The sequence below is a fragment of the Plectropomus leopardus genome, chromosome 18 (genome assembly GCF_026936395.1).
Source record: "Plectropomus leopardus strain MGB_pleo_1.0 chromosome 18, ASM2693639v1, whole genome shotgun sequence".
Taxonomy (NCBI): domain Eukaryota; kingdom Metazoa; phylum Chordata; class Actinopteri; order Perciformes; family Serranidae; genus Plectropomus; species Plectropomus leopardus.
The window spans coordinates 18,821,849-18,846,783 of record NC_142193.1 but is presented as its reverse complement, the minus strand read 5'-3'; the positions used below and the strand labels follow the sequence as shown (position 1 = coordinate 18,846,783).

Here is a 24,935-nt window from a genome sequence, read left to right as displayed (position 1 = left end):
TTCTCTCTCATTTTTAGGAGCAAGACAGGCTTCGCCATTGCCATCAACCTCATGTATGGTATGGCCTCCCTGTCCAGCACATTTGCCCTGCTGCTTGTAACAGAGTCCTCCATCAAGTCCAAGCATGTGCAGCAAGTCAGCGGCGTCTACCTGTCAAACTTTTGGTTTTCTGCCCTGTTGTGGGACCTTGTCAACTTTCTGCTGCCCTGTCTCCTCATGCTGGTCAGTATGATGTGATTACATGTTAGATAAAGGCACTGAGACTGATACTGTTAGTGTAAACAGAGCTGTCAAGGTAGAGAATACAGCATGTGCAAAATTGATGCATACGTTGTGCCATGTCTCAACTCATTTTATGCTCTTAGGTGGTGTTTCAGGCATTCGGAATCAAGGCTTTCGTAGACAACCACCTGGTAGATGTGTTGTTGTTACTGCTGCTGTATGGCTGGGCTGTCGTGCCTCTTATGTACCTGCTCAGCTTCTTCTTCTCCACTGCCGCTACTGCCTACACACGCCTCACCATCTTCAACATGATCTCTGGCACAGCCACCTTTCTGGCTGTCACCATCATGACCATCCCAGGTGAGAGGAGACACAGGGCTTCCAGCCCTTTTAGATGTTTAGAGTGTCTCAAATTACTATAGTGGAGACAGTATATTTAGATGATGTTAAAGTTAAGATGGACACTCTTTTCAGACAGCTGTTTTTGGAAAAAAACTTTTGAAGATAAGGAACAATATCAGTCGTCTTGAGGTACCATTTAGTCCCTCCAGGATGTTACAGTTGCAGCAGTTAACATTCAACCAGTCCTCATGAATTCTGCTTTGCCTTGCAGCTCATAACAACTTAACCACAAATTTGACTATTAAAAATGGGTAAAATCTCATTTCAATGTAGAGCTACACAGCATATTCATCTGATCAGCCCCTATTTGGCCAGCTTTCTTTGTTTCTCATGAGACTTCTGCAGGGCTATTTAGAGAGTCACACACACAGTGACAGGGATAACTGTTAGCATCACATGGCTAATGTTACCCAACATTAATTAATGGATTTAATGATAGAGTGGAGCTGTTTTCTTGCTGTTGGTGTGAGATTGTTGGGATTGTTTCATGGCTCGGTCTTGGATGCTAGCTGTTGCTGGTGTGTTAGCTTGTACTAACCAGGTAGGAGAAAACAGGAGAACAGCACACAGACAGTCTTTTGTGCTTCTTTGAACGGCATCAACAGCTGATCAAATGTTCATAGTGATTGGCTCCAAATCAAAGACAGTAAAGCAACATTTTTTTGCAATTTTTATTTGAAAAAATATGGTAATACATCACATTTTTTTTAAAGCCTGCTATGAAATTAAAAAAACAACCCATAATATCCTGGAGGGCCTATGTTTTAGTACAAAAATGAGACCCGAAACATGAAATGCTTCTTTTCAAGATGTTTTTACAGCATTAGGAATTTTTTTATCCATGCATATTCTGTCTTATATTTAGGCAAGTATGTTTTGTGCCAGTTTTAAGGACTTTAGGAGTGTTTGTGTTTGGATGAATACATCTGGAGTGCAATCAGTGAATGGCACAAAGGGAAAAAGCAATTACCCACTCCTTCAGATAAATGGGTTAAAATCCCAGCCTGAGTGTTTCGTGCTTGGCGTTGTCTCTTATCAAATACAATGTGCAGTATTTCTGGATTTAAGCTAGTAAGGGATCATGCTCTAGCAACTCCTACAGGTTGATTTGGGTGGACATGTGGAGAGGAGCAGGCTTTTATATGGTAATGAGGAGGCACGTGGCTTTACAAAGGCTACACAGGTCAATGAGGGAGTTAGCAGTAATAGCTGTTGCTCAATATTGGGATTTCACAACAAAATCAGGAGATAATTGGAATAAAATGTTTAAAAAAAAAACATGTAAAAAGGAGAAAAATGTTCCCTTTCATTCCGGTTGATGATGTCTTTATGAATTTCATTCTTCAGAGCTGAACCTGCAGCATATGTCACACTTACTGGATAAGGTGTTTCTCATCTTCCCAAACTATTGCCTGGGCATGTCCTTCAGCCAGTTCTATCAGAACTACGAATTCATCTCATTCTGCACCTCCAGCATGTTTACCCGGGAAGTGTGCCAAATCTTAAGTAAGTACTGCCGAAATGTTGCCTCAGAGACTGAAGTAGAGGTGTTGCAGTGTATACTTCAGTCATAAAACAATGAAGATTTTGTCCACCACCTTAATTTACAATTTATTATGTGACGATATAGAAGATATTTATGTAACAATGAGTCACAATGTGGGTGTCAGTATTACATATTGAATATTGGGATGATGGTGGTGGTTCATTTTTATGTGACAATGATTGCATGAATAATGATGATGTATTCTATTAATAGGGATCATCGCTTTTAACAAAGAACAAATAAGATTCATAATGCACTGGACTTCATTTATCAAAAAACTGTCTGCTCTTAACTTACTTGACATGACTGTGTTTTTCTGGTTCTAGACATCACATACCAAGAAAACTACTTCTCCATGTCAGAGCCTGGTGTGGGGCGCTTCCTCGTGGCCTTCTCGGTGCAAGGCGTAGTCTTCATTATTCTGCTGTTTGTCATTGAACTGCAGTGCGTCCGCACTCTCCGGCGACTCCTCACCTCTCTGGGAAGAAGACGTAAACAGGTAGATGAATTGTTGGAGCAGTGAACAAAGTAAAGTTTTTTTCTTTTGTTTTTCTTTGTTTTGTTTTCAAAAATGGAAACTTTCCAGTTTCATGAGAGGTTTCCCAGAAACCACAGCTTGAATCACACAGCAGGTCTCTCTGGGAAATTATTTTCTAGTGTGCTTAAATATATTCAAACTGAAGCCTGAAAAATAGAAGTCTCTAAAGACGACTAGAGTAGTGGGCGTAGATCCTCAAACTGAATGGCCTCTGATCCTGTAGATTTGACTCAGTGTTCAGGGAATAGATGAATTCAACGAGCTGGTTCTTCACATTTCTATGATCCATAACCGCCTCTGCATTCATCAGCGCAGAGACTTAATCACAGAGATTATTTGACGTTTTAAAATGACATATCTCATCTGAAAGACTGAAACTCCTCCAACTGATTTAAGAAAACAGTAAAACTGTTAAGAGTTGAAATGATTACTTGATTAACTGATTAGCTGACAGAAATTTAATATGCAACTATTTTTAAATCGAATAATCTTTAATGTCATTTTAAAAAATAAAAATCCAAACATTGCCGTGTTTCATCTTCTCAGCTATGAGACTGTTCAGACAAAACAAGATAGATAGATCATTTATTTATTTGTCCCCGTGGAGAAATTAGTTTGCAGGAGCAATCATTTGATACTTCCATATTGGCATATTAAAATGAACAAATTGGTAAACAAAACACACTTAAAGTAGACTTTTAAGCGAGAGGACGCAGATGACGTTTTGCCAGACCAGCTGGACATATTGATTATTGTTTGTACGTGTTTAGAAATGTAATAGCCCGTGGAAGGACAAAGGACAGTTTGGATCTGTTTTTTTGTGAAAAGAGGGGAGCAATAGCATCATCCAGATGGGAGCAGGATAAAGCCTCTCATCACCACAAGCAAATTGAAGTTGTTCTATAGCTTTAGCAAACTGATGAGAGATTTTTGTTGTTGAGATTTTGTTTGAGTATTTAGTGATTTTTTTAAATACTTTTTTAGGGTGATGATATCAAAATATGATGACAGACATTCAGAGCTTCACCTAATTATACATATTTGTGTATTTTAGATACCTCTAATAGAGGATGCAGCATTGCTTCCAGAGGACAGGGATGTGGCTGAAGAGAGGAAGAGGGTCCTGGAGTGCCAGCCAGTTGTAGAGTCTATGGTTGGCAGCCCCCTCATACTGCAGGAGCTCAGCAAGGTAAGCGACACAGGAGGGTTTTCCTTGTCTGAATGAGACAGACTGCATCAGTGTTGAAATATGTGAGACTTTAGAGGTGTGTGTCTCTGTGAGATATGACACAGTGGATCAGACCGGCTGTTATCTCTCTCTCTCAGGTGTACAGCAGCGGGCAGAATCTCCTGGCTGTTGACAGGCTGTCTCTAGCTGTGGGGAAAGGAGAGTGTTTCGGCCTCTTGGGCTTTAATGGAGCAGGCAAGACCACAACGTTTAAGATGCTGACAGGGGATGAGAGCGTTACCTCCGGGGACGCTTACATTGATGGATACAGCATCTTGAGAGACATTAAAAAGGTAAGAGCAGAAGGAAGAAGAAAGAAAGGACATTTTTTTAAATTCAAAGATGAATAGATAGTCTGCTGCTTTAAAAAGACCAAAATTTGAAAGGCAGCGTTTATCTCTGGGTCGCAGGTGCAGCAGCGCATCGGTTACTGCCCTCAGTTTGATGCTGTGTTGGACCACATGACAGGAAGAGAAACTCTGAGTATGTACGCCCGCCTCAGAGGAATACCGGAGAGGTACGTGTCTGGCTGCGTGGAGAATGTCCTGCGGTCGCTGCTGCTGGAGCCTCATGCTGATAAACTGGTCCGCAGCTACAGGTAGGCAGACCGTTATCAGCCATTCCCTTTTCTGTTTCGTGGCACGTGATTCACATACAAGCTTAAATAATGCTCTATTTAGCTGAGCATAAATTATGATGTTATGTCACCATCAACATGTGCAGTGGTGGGAACAAGCGGAAGCTGAGTGCCGGCATGGCTCTGATTGGCGGGCCTCCGGTCATCTTTCTGGATGAGCCTTCGACGGGTATGGACCCTGTGGCCAGGAGGCTGCTGTGGGATGCTGTTACACGCACACGGGAGTCTGGAAAGGCCGTAATCATCACTTCTCATAGGTGAGCTTGATAGTATGTTTTAGGTATTAGCAGATGTACTTCAGTGTACTTTTGAGTTAGTGGTTCTTTATTGAGTATTTTCATTTTCTGTTGTTTTATATCTTTACTTCAGCACATTTCAAAAGGAAATATTCAGTTGTGGAAGAAGCAGTCAGATCCTTTACTTAAATAAAAGTACCCGCACCCCAATGTAAAAACTGGGAATGCACCTTTTTACTGCCTGAACATCGATATCAGCGGATATTCGCCTTGTTGACTGCCATCAGCCTTTTGGCAAATAAGATGACATTCTATGATGATGATGGCTGATGTTTCATGTTGTGTCACAACAGTTTTGCACTGGCTAAATATTTTGGTTATTGATAGCTTGCTACAATAGCTTGCATAACCAGCTGCCTATTTGCTGGTCTCGACTCTGACACGACGTAAGAGACCATCGGGTGCATGTGTGGTTTGTTTTCATGTTTGTTTTTACTTAGCAGCTGTTCAGCTCTGCGTCTCACATCTTGGATGAAAAGAGAAATAGACTGAGTTGCAACAAGATATATGTGCTGACATTTTTTTAAGGAAAACATACATCTTAGTAAGAAGTAGGTTATGAGGTACCAGGGAAAGTTTGCTATTTATCATTTGAATCAATGTACTCAGTTACATTGCACCACTAGAAATATTGTCCATCTTAATACATTTAGTTGTTACTTTACAAATGAATATTTTACATGCAAAACATATAATGAGCTTAACAAAGTATGATGCGGTATCATAGATGAATCTACCCAACAGTATATAAAGTACTTAAAATTAGCACTACTTCCACCTATATTGATAAAATACTACATACACATTAATGCATCATTAATAGTAAGATATTAATAATAATTTAACTCACGAGCTAGTTTTAGCACTTTAAGCATGTTTTTCTACAAATAAATGTACTTTTACTTCAGTAATATTTAGCATGACTTTTCAAGTCAGGTCAGTTTCTTATAGCCTGATATCACAAAGAAAGTCTGTTTCAAAGGGCTGTACATAGAGCTATAATTAATGACATTAGGAAAATATCAGATAAAATATGTATAAAACATTATGAAGACAATATTTGAAAGAAGATATATATAAAATGAGGTAAAATTTGCAAATTAAACTGTACATGAATATGTGAATGCTGGTGAAATAACGCATATATGAACATGTGTAACACCTTTAAAGAAGTTGTGTTGGTAGATTTTTATACATGAAAAGCAGAAGAAGCTGAGGATGCTCACACCTTTTACCTGTCTTTCTGATATGTTTCCTCACCAGTATGGAGGAGTGTGAGGCCCTGTGTACCAGGCTGGCAGTGATGGTCAACGGTCAGTTCAAGTGCCTCGGGAGTCCCCAACACCTAAAGAGCAAGTTTGGCAGTGGATACACGCTGCTGGCAAAAGTCCACATAGAGGCTGAGTTAGAGGACAGCGACCTACAGCTTTTTAAAGACTTCATTGAAAGCACCTTCCCAGGTCAGACACATACAGTTAACATTTACAAAGTGAACTATAAAGATAACTAGAACTAATTCAAATCACTCAAAATAAACAAGGTGTGTGTGTACTGCCACTTTAGTAAAAATAACCAAGACCATAACTGTTAGGTTTTAACAACAAAACACAATTTATTACTTAAACTACATGCAAAGCTATCATTCTACATTTGAATGGAAGATGTCAAAAAGTATATATAATTCTCTCATGAAGATGTCAAAAAATATATATAGTTCTCTAGATTTTTGTGCTCTGTTAAGGGTGTTTTGCTGTTCAGGTAATCTGAGACCAGATTTTTTTTCTCCCTCCGCAGGAAGTCAACTAAAGGATGAGCACCAGGGAATGGTGCACTATCATCTGACTGACAAAACACTTACCTGGGCCCAGGTAACTAAGTCATCCAGAAATACAGTATGCTCTTTGCACTTGTGCTGTGTTAGGCCACAGTGAACACAATGGTAAAAAAAAATGTCCTAGAAAACTAGATTTTTAATTTTCTTAATATATATTATTAAAATTATTAGTTACAGAAAAAAGAAAAAAAAGTATTAATTTGTTTGTTTGTTTATTTGTTTGTTTATTTTTGCATATTGTCTTGTAATTTTCTTGTAATATTTTACCAATTTCTTGCTTATTTTTTAACAATGTCTTGTGAAGTGATGTTTTTTTTTTGTTTTTTTTTTTTAAGAAACCAATGATATACTGTCAGTAGCTTCAAGAAAATGTTGGAAATGTCGCAGAGGTTTAACATGGATGTCAAAAATAGTACATGTTCACGGTGATGATAGGGCAGTGTTGACATGCTATACACTCCAAACAACACTGAACAGCTGGCTTTGAAAAGAGAAAAGAGTCAACTATTTTGATGTTTGAGCAGCTGTTAGGGTAACTTTTGTGCAAAAATGGCAGAATATGCTATTTTTCAGCTTCTCAAACATTGAGATTTCCTTCGTTTTCATATTTTATAACATATTATACTGAATATCTTTTTGTTTTGGGCCATTAATCTTGGACTGTGAGGAAGTGGGATGGACTTTTTTCACTATTTTCTAACATTTTATAGACCAAACAATTAATCAAGAAAATCAGCAGATTAATCAGTGATGGAAATAACCAACACAGTTGCTTAAATAGATATCTCAGCACAAAGTCTTGGATGACACCATGGATGCTTTCATCACATTTCCATGTTTTCTCTCTCCTCGTGCTCCACTCCCACTAAGGTGTTTGGCACTTTGGAGGCAGCCAAAGAGAAATACCAGATTGAAGACTACTGCGTGAGCCAGATATCACTGGAGCAGGTGTTCCTCAGCTTCGCCCAGTTCCAGCACTGCACAGAGAGCAGGAGGAAGTAAGAGGAGCGAGGAGTCCGTCCATGAATTTCCATTTTCTCCAGAGGTGTGTGTGTGTGTGTGTGCAGGACCTATTTACACATACAGTACTTGCCCCAGTTACACAGCAGGTGTGTACACAGGCTGGAGCATCTCCGGCTCCATTTTTACCTTGACCACAAACAGTTGCATCAACTTCAGCATTTCTACTACTGTACCATGTCGGTGTGTCTTTGTTGGGTCATTCATGCCCCTGTCATTGTGGTTGTTGTGTGAAGAGGATGTAGGAGAACGGGGATTATGGGATTATACCAAGTAATGAACTCTTGAGTACTGCACCTTTGTAGTGAGGTCAAAGATACCAGTCGTTAGATACTACCACTACTCTAAATTGTGTGTGACAGAGTTTATTCGTGTGTGTGCACTTATGCGTGTACAGCTTGTCTTTTTTTTTGTTATTTATGATTTTATTTCTTGATTATGTTTCTAAGAATTTGTGCTACTTTTCCTTCTGTGATCATCAATCATCACAAGAGAATGAACCACTCCATTTGATACATGTATGAAATCGTTGCACACCTCTGCGCCTTATCTAACCAATGAGGGTTGTTGTTTTCTTTATATTGACCTATACAAAATGCCTGGTTGTCCTTAAGAGCCTCTTAACGTTGTTGCCAGATGTAAATAATGTGACGTGTTCATGGTACTAAAAAAAACAAACAAACAAACAAAAAAAAAAACCACTTAATCATTCAGGCCAGAGCAGAACATTACTCATTTAAAGACTGTTTTGGGCACATTAATGAATGCATGTATACAATACGACTTACAGAGTGCATGATACTGGAAGAGAAGAGAGCTGCTAGGTATCACTAGAATGCCGTCCATGTTGAGGATTAATCCTCAGAGTACATTCAGTTCAGTCTCAGTACATTTGATACGTCTCCAAGTTCAGGTTTTGTGAACCAAGGTTTCGGTTTTCCTGCCAAACAAGTTACAGCAGGGGTGTGTTACCATGTGGATATCCAGCCATTACAGTTCATGTGGAAGTTTTTAAGGAAGAAATCATCCCGTGACGCACATAATTTAATCAAGTGGTATCACACTGCATGCATGTGATTTAGACCTAAAAACAGCAAGACTGCAATGACCTTTGAGCTGTACTTGTACATTTTTTTTCTTTTATCTTGCAGCTATGCATTCAACATGGTACACTTTGTGTGTGTGTGTGTGTGTGTGTGTGTGTGTGTGTGTGTGTGTGTGTGTGTGTGTGTGTGTGTGTGTGTGTGTGTGTGTGTGTGTGTGTGTGTGTGCGTGTGTGCGTGAGAGAGAGAGAGACAGAGATATACCAAGAAAATAGCAACTTGTGATTTTGGAATTCATTCATGCTATACCAAACTCCATCTACATTAATATCTTTTCGTTTTAAAAGGCATAACTATTACTACATTGATTAGTGTGGATGCAACGTACAGTGCTATGATGGTCCTTATATGTTAAAACCAAGAGAATGTTATTGTGCAGTGGACAAACTTTACTGTTGGCAAAGGATGTTTGACTCCAACGTCAGGCACATTTTGATTGGAATGTAAATCAGGTTTATGTTATTAAATGCTTAGCGAAGATAGAATTTCATGTTGTTTGGTTATTAATAAGATGTTTTGTAGACGTTGGGTTTTTTTCTCCATACCTTCCAATTAAATGTAATTTTTCTATGTCAAGATGATGTTGCGACGAGGAATTTGGAGTTGGATTTTGGTTACTTAACAACTTAAAACCAACAAAACATCATTTGTCATCAATTTTTTATGTCATAGACGTACTGATATTGAAATTTGGTCACCCAATGTCATCTTTAATGTTGAGCTGCTCCTTCGGGGAACGCCAGGGAATGCAATAAAAAAGGCCAACAGTAGTATAAATAATAAAAACATCACCAGATCCCCTGCATACAAATAGATGCCTTGTTCTGAGAAAGAATGACCAGCGTAATGTTTGTCTCTCTTCCAACTGGATGTGCTACTATGAACCTTTTCTCGGAGCGTGCCCAATTAATCACTGACTCAGTCTTGTTTGTACTTTCAAGAAGTTGTTAAAATAATTATGTATTCTATAGGGAATTTTCCCCCCAAAATAATAAGACGTGTATCTCAATTTCTTGCTTTTCATCCATGTTAGAGGTTAATATTATAATCTGGGGTGAATCAATAATCATTTTAACTGGAAATAACATTCCTTCTCTCTGAAAAAGATCACTGACTTCACAGAAGTGAGATGAATGTATTCGCTGTCTTACACAAAAGCAAAAAGCACTCAACTTAATTAACAGCTTCATATGATTTGCACTGCTTTCTTCGTGTCACCAGATGTGCGTGTGAGTAGAAAAGTAAGAGACTGACATTCCAGAAAGACACAGATCTATGTGGCTAGTTGGTCTTTACAGGATTTGACTTCCTAATTTTTACTTTTGTTACATTTTTTTGTGTATTTGCACTTTTCTTTCTCATTACATGTACGACTTGAATCAAGTACAATGTTGGATACATAGTTTGAGGAGAAGCGGAGAGGTTTGCGCTGCTGATGTTGAAGAATTGAGTTATGCTGAAATGCAGTGTATCATATTTAAAAAAAAGGGAATTTACATAATTGTCATTGTGTACTGTACTGTACCATGAAACTGACCTTGTCAACTGTATATGTATCGCTATTCTTTTTAAATTAAATAATGCTCTATGCAAATGGTAGCAAATACCACTGTCTTGATTTCTCCAGCAAGTGACACACATGATGCCACAGCTCGTCATGGCAATAGCTTTAAATGACATTTTTGTCTCCACTTCCCTACCTACTTTAATTACAAACATTGCAGTGTCTTATATTCCTGTTTATACTTAAGTTTAAGAGATATATAGATCTACCAATCACAATAGTGACACTACACAAATATAGAATAAGGAATTGTTCCGCCACAGTAAATAGACCACTAGCAAGTATGAAGTACCTACAGTGTTTAAAGTAAAAACTTAAATAAGTATTTGCATGTAAAATTAGTCAGGTATACAGTACATTATTGTCTCTCAAATTTCAGACTGAACTGCACCTAGAAACAAAAATTCAGTTCACTCATCAAACAGTTCAACTTGAAACGTGATCAACTTATGTGTGATGTCTTTCCCAGCCGTCCCCTCTTTTCAGAGGTAGACAGTATGCAGCTTATTTTTTAAAACAACATCTTGTATAGCCTAAATCCTATTTTGCATCTAGTTGTTCTCAAACTGTCTTCACCATTCTGAAACCAACACAACAAATGTTGAGGATGACTCATTTTCACTCTTTGATGGATATGGTGTGAACAGCATTACTAATTTCAAACCAATCTTTTTTATATATGCTGGAGTTCAGTTCAATGAACGTTAAACTGTCAAATCTGCCACATTTAAATTCATGCTGTAATAATCTGAACTGCTCAAACAGCTTAAACAAATCAAGGATCCCCAACAATCCAAAGTAAGTGTGGTCTTCAATACTCTGAATTTAAATTTTGTCCAGCAAAAGAACATTTTCTCAGTGAAAATGAGGCTGAGATGTGCTTGAGGACTGTCTTTTTCATATGAAACTCAGACAAAAAAAAACATGCTCTTGAGGGAAAGGGGCACATGGAGGAATAAACAAACTTCAGGCACTCAAAAACATGTTTTTGTACTGATACAATTAAAATAATGTGAATAATGGATTTATCATTTTATTTTATTTTTATTTTTTTATGTAATTTTGACATTTGTTTAGTTACCTCCCATTTTTGTAAATGGGAAGTAACAAACAAAATTCCAATTTTTAAAAAAATATTCTCTGAAGACTTGGAGGTGTGTCGTGTTCAACGTGGTGTCACCCACCTGCATTCACTTTACTGATCTGGATTGGGTGACACCCACAACCAAGTTTGTCAATCATTTGCTTGGTTCTTGTTTTTCCCTTTGCACCTTCAGGAAGACCTGGTGAAGGCCAGTGTTTCTAATGCAAATAGCCATGTTCTGAATACTTTTTAACCAAATTCAACAGATTTTTTTCTTGCACCATGCATGAGTGTCACAAATTTGTTTTTTTTTCTCTCAGGACATTTACTCAGTTATATTATATTTCTTTAGGTTACAGCATAAATTTGGGGCTTTTGAGAAAACAGACGTCCCAGACGACACCCCCAGTTGGGACTGTCCTCTAAAGGTTGGGGCTTAGTGAGAAAGATGGAAGTAGTCCAGTTCTTAATGGTTTTGATTGGAGAGATGATGGGTGGTTGGTGCGGATTAGCCTTTGCCGGTTGGTTAGCTGTGAGCTTTATTCCTGAATCTAATTTTATCCCATGACAAAAAGTTGGATCATACTCTGGCCAAACAAGTTATTCTTCTTTTGTTGTCAGGTCTGCCTCTCTTAGGAGGTAACTCGCCACCTCTGTGCATTGTGTACAGAGGGGTGGGTTGATGATTAGTCACCCCTGCTGCAAAGAGATGATTAGAGGATTCACCACTTTGTTTTAACTGCAAGACTCAGTCAGAGGAGCACCAGCAACTGCCAAACAAATGTCTCTTTTGGAAGATTTTACTTCCTCCCTTTTCTCTAATTCAGCCACGTTGCTGGTTGTTGTTGTCCTTCTGCTCGCGCTCTATCTTTTTTCCAGCAGTTTTGTTTCCCAGGAAATGGGGAAGAGGCCTCCAGGACCACGGCCTCTTCCCTTGCTTGGCAACTTGTTGCAGCTTGATCTCAAGAGACCCTATAATACTCTCTGTGAGGTGAGTTAAGCACTCTTACTGTAGAGAAAATGCATTTTGTAACAGTTATAGCCATTTACTTGAAAGTCTTGTGCAATAAGTAATGTCCTTGCACATTTTCTGACATATTAGACCACATTTTTGTAATTTTTCTAGCTTTCAAAGAAACATGGGTCTGTGTTTACGGTGTACTTTGGAACCAAAAAAGTGGTGGTCCTGGCTGGTTACAAGACAGTCAAAGAGGCTCTGGTCAGCAACGCAGAGGAGTTTGGAGACAGAGAAATCACCCCTATTTTCTCTGATATAAGTCATGGTCATGGTAAGATTTATCTTTACAAAATCTTAAATATACAGCACATATTAGCACAAAATCAATTAATATAAATGCACAGTTATGGTAAAGGACCAACACAGATAATGCTGTATTTGTCACCTGTTTGATATAGCAATTTCATTTGTTTCAGTATTCAATATTTTTTTCAAACATATTTTTATTGAACGTTTTGCAGCAGGGAAAACAAAGAAAACATAATACACAGCAATAATACGAATGGTATACAAATAACTGGCAACTAAACCTTACAAGAAAACAAACAAAAACAGATGGACAAAAATAAATAAAAATACATAGATAAATAGATTTTTTAAAAAAAAGTAAAAATAAAATGAAATAAAAGTAAAGAGTTTTGGAGTCCAGGAAGTCTACAGAAGACATCCTATTACACATTGCATTTCGATATCATCCCAAGCTATGGCTTCACATTATTTTTCCAGGCCACCTCTATAAGCCCCAACCTCATTCTTCGAGATGCAGAGGCGCCCAGGTAATTAAGAAATGGGTACCAGGTCTGGTAGAGAAAAAAGGGTTTATCCTTTTAGGCTGTAGAGAAAGCTTCAAATGGAATGATGCTTTAAGCCACTAAGTAAGAGTGGGAGCTTTAGCGGTGATCGACGTGAGCATAATACATTTCTGAGGTTTTTACTGCCTAACACTAAAGTAATATCACAATATAAACCTCCTCAGTCAGTTGGTCAGTTGTGCATTTCATCCAATTTAAGCTGCTCTTGTGCCCAACAGTCGTTACAGTCCAGCAGAAGGTGCAAAAGGTCTCTGTTGCGAAAACCGGTGAAGAACTCATGATTTAGTCTCAACCGGCAAGTTCTTGCACCAAGATGTAGTTGGTGCTTAAAAATTACATTCAACTGTTGTCGCTGTTATATACACAGGGCACTCCAGCCCTCAGGCTCTATAGTATCCAGATCTGCTTCCCACCTCCCTGTAGCTTCGCCAGAGACTGCAAAGAATCTTATGTTTTACAGTATTTAGGCAAAACTAAGTATTTTATTGAATATATACACGACTAATACATACTCAAATTAACTCGAATGCCATGTTTGATAGGGATTCTGTTTGCAAATGGAGAATCATGGAAAGAAATGAGACGTTTCGCTCTCACCACCCTGAGAGACTTTGGGATGGGCAAAAGACTGGCTGAACATAAAATCTTGGAGGAATGCCAACATCTGATTCAAGTGTTTGAAAAACACAAAGGTATGTAAGTGACAGGTCATTCAGATATATAAGGTCTCGTGGTAATGCCCAGCTGACATTTAGCCTACTCCACTCAGTCAGGACACCTCAAAGTTGTACAAAATGGCACTTTTCATTTTCTACTGAAGTGTTAAATATTCAATTCTCAATGTCATTTTACAGGGAAATCATTTGACACAGCCCACCCGGTGAATTATGCAACATCGAATGTCATCTGCTCTATTGTGTACGGCAGCAGGTTTGAATATGATGACCCCCGATTCACAAAGATGGTGCAGAGAGCCAATGAGAACATACGTGTTGTCGGCTCTGCAGCAATCCAGGTGGATTTTATATTTACTTTTAAAATTGCTGCTGTTTTAAGGGGATTGAAGTTGATTACTGTAATTTATGACAAAATTGTTGGAGCAGTGTGCAAGATTTGGCAGGATTTAATGGCATCTAGTGGTGAGATTTGCAGATTGCAACCAGCTAAAACTTCCCTCAGGATTAGAATTCCTTCAGTGTTGATTGTTCAGAAGATTTTTATGCAGAGCTGAATTATCCGCAGAGGTCTCTTCCTCTTTAAAACAAATAGACCCGATGATTCAAACCCATACTAACACTGAATTAACCATCTTCCCATTACACATTACATTCAGCATCAGTGTTTCTCTAACACTGCTTGTCACGGAGAGGCTGCTAATTACGGCAGCCAGCGCCAGTGTGCCAGTGTTTGGTTTGTCTGGTTTGGGCTACAGCAGAAACATATTCCCCTGAATCCCACACACTGGACCTTTGATACTGTTATTGAATAATGTGCAGAATGGTTAACAGAATTGGCATTACATAGTAGTATTTTCATCTCTTTAGTACAACAGTAGACTGAGCATTGTGTGCTATTGAATTTTTATCAATGAAATCTATTTGGTTTGTTATCTTCATTAACCACTATTTTTGCACTGTTCCATCACAGCTCTACAACATGTTTCCCAGGTTTGTCAGTTGGGTGAAAACCCGGCAGCTGGTAATAAAAAATGTTGAGACAACTCTCAGAGATGTCAAAGATTTAATCAAGCATCTGAAAGACACACTGAACCCTAACGACTGCAGGGGGCTTGTGGACTGTTTTCTGGTTCGGAAGCAGAAAGAAGAGGTACGACAGCATCTGTAGTTGTTTTGTTTTTGTTGTGTTTGTTTGTTTTTGCACATGTTTTATGGTGATATTTGGGTGTTCTTCCTCTCAGGACTCTTCTGTTGGGGACACTCACTACCATGAGGAGAACTTGAGTTTTACAGTTACCAACCTGTTTGCTGCTGGGACTGATACCACAGCTGCTACACTGAGATGGGGTTTGCTGCTCATGGCTAAATACCCACATATACAAGGTGAGGAGAGGTGAAATGAGGCTTGTGAATTTTACCGTCAGCAATGGCATTTCAAGAAAATATATGGCTTTACAAATGCTGAGTGCACTGATGGTGTTACACCTCTTTTTGAGAACTTAAGGCTTTTTTTTTTTTTTAACAAAGCACTCTGTCACTCAGACGATTCACTACCACATTTATTCAGCCATGTGGACCAACTTTCCAAGCAGCTTATTACAACACATACTTACTTTTTTAAAGGCAGCACCCACTAGTGGCCATAACAAATACTACAAAGTCTGTGTAATACTATAGAGTGGATTAAGGTATAACAGAGCGTTGAATTTTTTCAGAGCTCATGATGCCTGAGAATGAATCCTAATGGTTTCAATGATCCCCTGAATTTTCCTTTAGAGCCACCATGAGGGCATAGGGGACATTACGTTTGGAATTTACTGTTGGAACTATTGGAATTTTGCAAAATTTGATGCACACATTCATGTTCCCCTCAGCGTGAAGTGAAAGGGTGATTACCGATGTGAACATGCTTGCCAGTAAATGTAAGAGAAAAAAAGCCATCCCCAGATTCACTCTTGTTGGTTGTCACCTCACTGAATTTGCAGGAGTTTTTTTTAGCACTGTGTCTCTTGCTGTGGTATGCGCCCTTAAATGTCCTGAGCAATGAAAATGTGAAAAAAAAAGTTTCTTATTGTTTATATAGTTTATATATTGGTTTTTATGAAATAATGTAGTAAAATTCAGTCCAATACTTTGGTTTATGACATTTCCATCAGCCAAAAGTTTCGCTCCACAGAGCTGGTCGTGTGGTTTTAAACTCATTTTAAAATGACAAGAGACCAGGATTATTAATTTATCAAATGATGTTTTTTTAGACCAGGTCCAGGAGGAGCTGGGCAGAGTGGTTGGAAGCCGTCTGGTCAGTGTAGATGATTGTAAAAACCTGCCCTACACTGATGCTGTCATCCATGAGACACAGAGACTAGCCAACATTGTCCCCATGTCCCTTCCTCACAAAACCAGCCAAAATGTCACTTTCCAGGGCTACTCAATCCCAAAGGTAAGGTGCTCAGACAGTCACTACTTTTCCACAAAAACACCCAGAAACATTTGGGGGTTTTTTCTGTTATTCTCAATCAGCCTCAAAAAATTTGAAAAGTGACTTTGTTTGATACACCTTGTCCTCTTCTTTTGTCTGCAGGGGACTACTGTGTTTCCTCTTCTTACTTCTGTCCTCTATGATGAGAGCGAATGGGAGACCCCACACACTTTCAACCCTTCCCACTTCCTGGATAAGGAGGGTAATTTTACCAGAAGAGATGCCTTCATGCCGTTTTCTGCCGGTACATCAACTTTGTCGTGTTCTGTTTGTTTAAACATTTGAGGTATTTCGGACAACTTGATCCAGATTAACTGCAAATGTCTTCATTCTTGCAGGTCGTAGGATGTGTCTTGGGGAAAGTCTGGCTAAGATGGAGCTTTTCCTCTTTTTCACCTCTCTCCTTCAGCGCTTTCGTTTCACTCCTCCACCTGGAGTCACAGAGGATGAACTTGATCTGACACCAGCTGTAGGCTTCACCCTCACTCCTTCACCTCATGAGCTGTGTGCCGTCAGTCGTCAATGAGGAAGAGAGATGGAGCATGGCATGGCATCTTAACTGCCTTTATTCACCCAAAGGAAGTATATAAATAATTATGATGAACCCAAATTTAACATAAAAATGATCACTTGAACAGACAACAGGGCGATGAGAGCTACCTTCAGTGACAGAAACCATCTTTGGGAAAAAAGTATTTAGTGTGTACTCGTGAGTTTTTAGTTTGGCACATTTGTCCCATTCATTACCATGGAGGGGCGGGCTTTATGACCTATACTGCAGCCAGACACCAGGGGGCGATTGAAACTGAAATGTTGACTTTGGGGGAAATGTCATGCTCATCTTTATATACAGTCTATAATTCACCCTCATATAAGGCATGACAGACTAAGCAGCCAGCAGATGTCCCCATCCTCAAGAATATTCCCAGGAGAAAGAGAGTTGACTTCAGGTTAGCAAGCTACCTGAAATGACACTGAGACAAATGAATGTTGTCATACACAGGTGTTGACACTGACATACCTGAGTTTTTTTACTTTGAACACATCCAGTGGGTTAGCAGCGAGGTCGTCCCTGTACCTGTTTTATTGCTGTTGGAAGTGAGAATAAACAGACTTGACTGGATTCAGTCTCTCCGTCTCGTTTTTTCTGCGCTCCCACATTGGTGACCCAGAAAGTTGACAGCAATCATGCCGACCGACAACGAAAGCAACAACAACAATGCTGCTACAGTATTGCTCGAGCTGCTGTAGTGACAAAAAAACAACTGAGAATTCTTCCACAGAAACAAATTTAACCCTGTATGCAGTGAGACAGACCCTCAATATCATCCCTGTGTGGTGAAGTGCTCCTCTTTTCCAATTTGTCAGTGTGGTCATGTAGCGCTGTTGAATGCAGCCTCAGGCCTCATTACCTAACCACTCTCCTAATCAAGGTTTGGATATAGCCCTTGCTGGCAGAGCTCAGTCCTTTGGCTTTTTCGCTTAGCATTGGCTGTTGGGTGTGCTGCAGCAGGTATGTGCAGGTAATTAAACTTCACATAGATAATCACATAGAATACATAGTTACACATAGCTCTCTGTACACATGGTTGCCTGCTTTTTGTTTAAAGCAGCTTTGATTGCTTGGTGGCTGCACTCAATGCATGGAGAATAACCAGCTGTCCTGCACACAAATTTGAAAGCAATTCTAGAGGGTCTTCCTTTTGCGCTTCAAAAATATTGGGCTGGACATTGAACCCTGTAGACACCTGAAAAACAGTGCACTAGTGTTGTGAACTTATTAATTCAAAATGAAACTTTTCAGAGGTGAAGTCATAAGAAATATAAAGATCTTTAAACAATGACCTGAGTTAATTTGCAAAACAACTGAAACATGCCACATCTGACAGATAGTGATAAAACTTCTCACAGGGACTGGTCCTTTTTCACACCAATCAAAAGATACATTGAATCACTCCTCTAGATTTGTAACCATTCCCTAAAACTTTTTTTTTCAATAAACAGAACTTAGCTGAGTCATACACAAGTTAGGAAAAAAGGAAATGTAGAGTAGAGTGTGTGGTATATGTGAAAATATGTAGTTGATAATAATGTAGTTTTAAATTTCCACCACAAGAGACTGCAGCTGAACTTTGAACCCTGACCTCTGTCAGGAAAATTGAACCCACAATATAGGTCACCTATATTTTATCTTACAGTTAAATAATAAAAATAATAATAATAATAATAATAATAATAATAATAATAATTAATAAACTTTACTTATAGAGCACTTTTCAATATCCATGTTACAAAGTGCTTTATAACAAACAAAACTAAATGTGTTTACAATCCACATTTCAAAGGGTCAAATCAGCTACTCCCATTTCCACCATGTAGAAAAGGAAGGTAGACACAAGACACTTTAGGGAAATATCGAATTACATTTGAAGAAAAATCAGGAAAAGCTCTTCAATTAAAAATAGGTTTTGAGAAGAGACTAATAGGAGCGTGCTAAATCAGCGGATCTGATTTCAGCTGGCAGCCCATTCCAGTGCCTTGAGGCCCGGACTGAAAACGCTCCGTCCCCCCGTGTTTTCAGCCGAGCATCTGGAACTGCTGCTGTCTGAGGATCTCAAGGTGCATACTGGATCGTATGGAACTAAAAGGTTGGAAATAATAAATGGGGCAGAGACAATGGAGTGCTTTAAAAGTAAACAATAGAATCTTTAAATATACTGGCACCTGATATCATAGAGGCTATGGTGTACTTACCTTACATTACCCTGATTATCCCATGAAAAAAAGTGGGATCAGACTCTGGCCAAACAAGTTTTTCTACTTTTGTTGTCAGGTAACTCGCCTCCTGTGTAAGTCAGTCAACAGAGCTTGTAGGGCTAAGTAGGCAAGAAACAGAAGTATCGTTGTTTAGCTTTTAGGACCTGTTAGGTTAACTGCAAGACTCAGTCAGAGGAGCACCAGCAACTGCCAAACAAATGTCTCTTTTGGAAGATTTTACTTTATCCCTTTTCTCTAATTTAACCACTTTGCTGGGTGTTGTTGTCCTTCTGCTTGCGCTCTATCTTTTTTCAAGCAGTTTTGTCTCCCAGGAAATGGGGAAGGGGCCTCCAGGACCACGGCCTCTTCCCTTGCTTGGCAACTTGTTGCAGTTTGATCTCAAGAGACCCTATAATACTCTCTGTGAGGTGAGTTAAGCACTCTTACTGTAGAGAAAATGCATTTTGTAACAGTTATAGCCATTTACTTGAAAGTCTTGTGCAATAAGTAATGTCCTTGCACATTTTCTGACATATTAGACCACATTTTTGTAATTTTTCTAGCTTTCAAAGAAACATGGGTCTGTGTTCACGGTGTACTTTGGAACCAAAAAAGTGGTGGTCCTGGCTGGTTACAAGACAGTCAAAGAGGCTCTGGTCAGCAACGCAGAGGAGTTTGGAGACAGAGAAATCCCCCCTATTTTCTCTGATACGAGTCATGGTCACGGTAAGATCTATCTTTACAATATACTTAATATACAGCACATATTAGCACAAAATCAAATTATATAAATGTACAGTTATGGCAAAAGACAAACACAAATAATGTATTGGTCACCTGTTTGATATTGCAATTTTATTTCTGTTTCAATGTTTAGTCTATTAATCTATACTTTGTTTTACAGTATTTAGGCAAAACTAAGTATTTTATTGAATATATATATGACTAATACATACTCAAATTAACTCGAATGCCATGTTTGATAGGGATTCTGTTTGCAAATGGAGAATCATGGAAAGAAATGAGACGTTTCGCTCTCACCACCCTGAGAGACTTTGGGATGGGCAAAAGACTGGCTGAACATAGAATCTTGGAGGAATGCCAACATCTGATTCAAGTGTTTGAAAAACACAAAGGTATGTAAGTGACAGGTCATTCAGATATACAAAATGAGATAATGTCAAGAAGGTCTCGTGGTAATGCCGAGCTGACGTTTAGCCTACTCCACTCAGTCAGGACACCTCAAAGTTGTACAAAATGGCACTTTTCATTTTCTACTGAAGTGTTAAATATTTAATTCTCAATGTCATTTTACAGGGAAATCATTTGACACAGCCCACCCGGTGAATTATGCAACATCGAATATCATCTGCTCTATTGTGTACGGCAGCAGGTTTGAATATGATGACCCCCGATTCACAAAGATGGTGCAGAGAGCCAATGAGAACATACGTGTTGTCGGCTCTGCAGCAATCCAGGTGGATTTTATATTTACTTTTAAAATTGCTGCTGTTTTAAGGGGACTGCAGAAACATATTCCCCTGAATCCCACACACTGGATCTTTTGATACAGTTATTGAATAATGTGCAGAATGGTTAACAGAATCAGCATTATATAGCAGTATTTACATCTCTTTAGTCCAACAGTAGGCCAAGCATTGTGTGCTATTGAATTTTTATCAATGAAATCTACTTGGTTTGTTATCTTCATTAACCACTGTTTTTGCACTGTTCCATCACAGCTCTACAACATGTTTCCCAGGTTTGTCAGTTGGGTGAAAACCCGGCAGCTGGTAATAAAAAATGTTGAGACAACTCTCAGAGATGTCAAAGATTTAATCAAGCATCTGAAAGACACACTGAACCCTAACGACTGCAGGGGGCTTGTGGACTGTTTTCTGGTTCGGAAGCAGAAAGAAGAGGTACGACAGCATCTTTAGTTATTTTGTTTTTGTTGTGTTTGTTTGTTTTTGCACATGTTTTATGGTGATATTTGGGTGTTCTTCCTCTCAGGACTCTTCAGTTGGGGACACTCACTACCATGAGGAGAACTTGATTAATACAGTTAACAACCTGTTTGCTGCTGGGACTGATACCACAGCTGCTACACTGAGATGGGGTTTGCTACTCATGGCTAAATACCCACATATACAAGGTGAGGAGAGGAGTTGAATTTTACAGTTAGCGATGGCATTTCAAGAAAATATGTGGCTTTACAAGTGCTGAGTGCACTGATGGTGTTACACCTCTTTTTTATCACTTAAAGTTTTTCTTATGGATTGTTTTTTTGGTGTAGATGTATTAAAATGTCCTTTTTTGTGTTTTTTTAAGCTGTGCTAGCCTTCAGTGACACATTTTTTCAGCCATGTGGACCGACTTCCCAAGCAGGTTATTACGACCCACGCTTACTTTCTGAAAGGCGGCGCACATTAGTGGCCATAACACAAACCACAGGAGCAGAGGAGAGAGTGACATGATGTGATAAAGAAAGCGACAAAGTCTGTGTAATATTTACTATAGCGTGGATAGCAGGGGTGGTGGATGGGTCACACAAGCACAGGACTTGGTGCACACATTCATGCCCCACTCAGAGTGAAATGAAATAGTAATTACTGATTTTGAACACGCTCACCAGCAAATGTAAGAGTAAAAGCCAACCTCAGACTCACTCTTCTTGGTTTTCGCCTCACTGACTTTGTGTTTTGTTTTTTGTTTTTTTGTCCCTGTGTCTCTCTCGCTGTGGGGGTATGCGCCTTTATAATGAGTAAAAAGTTTCATATGTTTATATAGAGTTAATATATTGCTTTTTAGGGCATCATATTGTATTGTATCATATCTCTTTGTCCTTTGTTACCTTTGTCCAATACTTTGGTTTATGACATTCCCATCAACCAAAAGTTTCGCTCCACAGAGCTGGTTATGTGGTTGTAAACTCATTTTAAAATAAAAAGAGACAAGGTATAATAATTTATCAATTTATGTTTTCAGACCAGGTCCAGGAGGAGCTGGGCAGAGTGGTTGGAAGCCGTCTGGTCAGTGTAGATGATTGTAAAAACCTGCCCTACACTGATGCTGTCATCCATGAGACACAGAGACTAGCCAACATTGTCCCCATGTCCCTTCCTCACAAAACCAGCCGAGATGTCACTTTCCAGGGCTACTCAATCCCAAAGGTAAGGTGCTAAGATGTTTCACTTCTCTCCATCAACCTAAAAAAACTTGAAAAGTGACTTTGTTTGATACACCTTGTCCTCTTCTTTTGTCTGCAGGGGACTACTGTGTTTCCTCTTCTTACTTCTGTCCTCTATGATGAGAGCGAATGGGAGACCCCACACACTTTCAACCCTTCTCACTTCCTGGATCAGGAGGGTAATTTTACTAGGAGAGACGCCTTCATGCCGTTTTCTGCAGGTACAACTTTGTCATGTTCTGTTTGTTTAAAGATTCAAGGTATTTTGGACAACTTGATCCAGATTAACTGCAAATGTCTTCATTCTTGCAGGTCGTAGGATGTGTCTTGGGGAAGGTCTGGCTAAGATGGAGCTTTTCCTCTTTTTCACCTCCCTCCTTCAGCGCTTTCGTTTCACTCCTCCACCTGGAGTCACAGAGGATGAACTTGATCTGACACCAGCTGTAGGCTTCACCCTCACTCCTTCACCTCATGAGCTGTGTGCCGTCAGTCGTCAATGAGAAAGAGAGATAGAGCATGGCATGGCAGAGGCATGACACACTTAGCAGCCAGCAGATGTCCCCATCCTCAAGAATACCACCAGGAGACAGAAAGTTGACTTCAGGTCGGCTAATTACCTGAAATGACACTGAGTCAAAAGAATGTTGCCATACACAGGTGGAGATACTGACAAGTATTTTTTAGTTTGTACACATCTAGTATGCAAGATTTTGGGGCATCTGTTGGCAGAAATGGTATATTATATTCATTATATTGTTTTCATTAGCTTATAATCACCTGGAGATAAGAAATGTTGTGTTTTTGTTTCTTTAGAGTGAGCCGTACTCACAGAGCAGGTCCTCTTCCACAGAGATTGCTGTGTTGTTCTACAGTAGCCAGAATGGACAAACCAAACACTGGTTCTAGACAGGACCATTTGTGTACTCACATGAACGTAGCTCCAATACACTCTCGGCACATTGGAGTTTTAGTTCTGCAACCTAACCAGTATGCCACTAAATCCCACAATAGATGTAAAACCTGTGTCTGTTACTCGCAGCTAATGAGGTATTTAACCTGGCCTGACCTGAATGACACGCTTCACTTCAGATCGGTGCCACACCTTTCCCTTTACTATAGGCCTATATGTACAGTATGATGCATAGATATTAATAAATGTTCCATTTCTTTGTTTTCATCAAAATACAGAATGTACAAGTTCAGCGTGAACAAACAAATCTTACAAAAATACAAAATACAAGTGCAATGTCATCCAGTGTACAAATTATGAATGACAATACTGTATAGTTAGTTAAATTACCTATTTAGGTCTTACACTGACCCTTTGAACAATTTTTAGGAATTTGGATTTGGACTTTTGAACTACTCATTTTAATTATGACACAGCCTGTATATCTGTGCTTAATTTTACAGACACATGTACTTTATTATGTAGATTGTAATTTGTCAGAGGTTCAATTTTTTGCATTGTGAAGCAAATGGCATAAGTTATTTACAAAATGTTACTATAAAGAAATTCTTACCTGTCTCTTTATATAGTTGATACATGGTTACTATTAGTTTTTTATTCTTCTTCTAGGGAATTACTTAATAAATTTAAAAAAAAAAACTTTTTTCTTCAGTACTTTCTGAGGGAAAAGACAACATTGAAGTACTTCTTAGATTTTACTGAAGGGAAAAATATATTTAAACAGTTTTTTAATTATGATTCATTTAGTTACTCCAAACCCTAATTTTTCATCTTGCTATCTTGTATTGAGCACATTCTTCCTTTGCATAGCCTGCCATTTAATTGCAACAATCTGCAGGTTGGTGATCAGTCATTGCAGCCCAGTTTATTTTGTCAAAAAAATAAAGGAACGTTGATTCTGCTTAGATAAACACAATGCATGTCAATACTTTCTAATTCGTGTGGAGAAAGAATTTGGAATTTAAATTGGTTGGGTTGATTTAATGAAGCTGCTTAACCAGTTTGAAGAAGAATATATAAATCTTAAGCTAGCGCTCTGCATAAAAGGTGGATTTGAAACTAAAAACCTAAAGAATCTTTTACTCTAAATTCAAGAGTAAAAGATTCTCTAAACAAATTACCTTTATTAAGTTTGTGATAAATCTTCTCAACAAATAAAATTGGTGCAAGCCAATTCACACATCTATAAGAGCACACTCTATCAGTACAACCTTTCAGGAAAATCCTGTATTACTAAATGACAGCACAAAATGCAAACTTTGTGGTATCAGATATTTGTTTAACTTTACAAATGCATTCATGTTTGTGCAGACTTGTGTTTGTCCCCTGAGGACAAAGCCCTTAAACATGATCCTATCCATCAAAGGTTTAAATGCCTTTTGCACTGTTTTTCTCAATCTACTCTTGAAATTTCCTGCCTGTGTTTTCCAGACCTTGCACTTGAAGTGCTTAATCATGACTGAAAATTTGATTATATCTGTGACAGGCTAACTGATCTATTGATTCACACCTAATAAAGAGGTAAGAGTGGTGTTTTTCATGATGTGTTTGGTGCAGT

The 24,935-nt window shown here is 38.8% G+C and overlaps 3 protein-coding genes across 3 annotated transcripts in view; all 3 read left to right on the top strand.

Moving 5' to 3' along the window:
- The window catches only part of abca3b (ATP binding cassette subfamily A member 3b), a 38,140-nt gene extending 27,710 nt beyond the window's left edge, over positions 1-10,430 (top strand). The window contains exons 21-31 of the mRNA XM_088091347.1: positions 18-222; positions 366-582; positions 1,972-2,130; positions 2,497-2,669; positions 3,763-3,897; positions 4,035-4,229; positions 4,347-4,534; positions 4,660-4,830; positions 6,133-6,329; positions 6,664-6,737; positions 7,574-10,430. Coding sequence (XP_087947473.1) covers positions 18-222; positions 366-582; positions 1,972-2,130; positions 2,497-2,669; positions 3,763-3,897; positions 4,035-4,229; positions 4,347-4,534; positions 4,660-4,830; positions 6,133-6,329; positions 6,664-6,737; positions 7,574-7,705 — 1,846 coding nt within the window. The 3' untranslated portion in view covers positions 7,706-10,430. The remainder of the gene's footprint in view (positions 1-17; positions 223-365; positions 583-1,971; positions 2,131-2,496; positions 2,670-3,762; positions 3,898-4,034; positions 4,230-4,346; positions 4,535-4,659; positions 4,831-6,132; positions 6,330-6,663; positions 6,738-7,573) is intronic.
- A 1,191-nt stretch (positions 10,431-11,621) lies between these two features.
- Positions 11,622-17,583, top strand: LOC121938541 (cytochrome P450 2K1-like). Its single transcript, XM_088091348.1, has 9 exons — positions 11,622-12,465; positions 12,601-12,763; positions 13,847-13,996; positions 14,159-14,319; positions 14,952-15,131; positions 15,223-15,364; positions 16,237-16,421; positions 16,563-16,704; positions 16,799-17,583. Exons 1-9 carry the CDS (start codon positions 12,256-12,258, stop codon positions 16,984-16,986), a joined length of 1,521 nt encoding a protein of 506 aa, XP_087947474.1. The 5' UTR covers positions 11,622-12,255; the 3' UTR covers positions 16,987-17,583.
- A 1,490-nt stretch (positions 17,584-19,073) lies between these two features.
- On the top strand, positions 19,074-24,892 carry LOC121956559 (cytochrome P450 2K1-like). Its single transcript, XM_042504831.2, has 9 exons — positions 19,074-19,645; positions 19,781-19,943; positions 20,204-20,353; positions 20,535-20,695; positions 20,960-21,139; positions 21,231-21,372; positions 22,206-22,390; positions 22,487-22,628; positions 22,720-24,892. The coding sequence occupies exons 1-9, from the start codon at positions 19,436-19,438 to the stop codon at positions 22,905-22,907; spliced, it is 1,521 nt and encodes a 506-aa protein (XP_042360765.2). The 5' UTR covers positions 19,074-19,435; the 3' UTR covers positions 22,908-24,892.
- The last annotated feature ends 43 nt before the right edge of the window (positions 24,893-24,935 follow it).

Coding starts and splice junctions, on each gene's coding strand:
- LOC121956559 (XM_042504831.2), top strand. CDS start 19,436: ATGTCTCTTTTGGAAGATTTTACTTTATCCCTTTTCTCTAATTTAACC. Junction 21,373..22,205: donor TAAATACCCACATATACAAG/GTGAGGAGAGGA, acceptor TTATGTTTTCAG/ACCAGGTCCAGGAGGAGCTG. Junction 22,629..22,719: donor CTTCATGCCGTTTTCTGCAG/GTACAACTTTGT, acceptor TCATTCTTGCAG/GTCGTAGGATGTGTCTTGGG.
- LOC121938541 (XM_088091348.1), top strand. CDS start 12,256: ATGTCTCTTTTGGAAGATTTTACTTCCTCCCTTTTCTCTAATTCAGCC. Junction 12,764..13,846: donor TGATATAAGTCATGGTCATG/GTAAGATTTATC, acceptor CATGTTTGATAG/GGATTCTGTTTGCAAATGGA. Junction 16,422..16,562: donor AGGGCTACTCAATCCCAAAG/GTAAGGTGCTCA, acceptor TTTTGTCTGCAG/GGGACTACTGTGTTTCCTCT.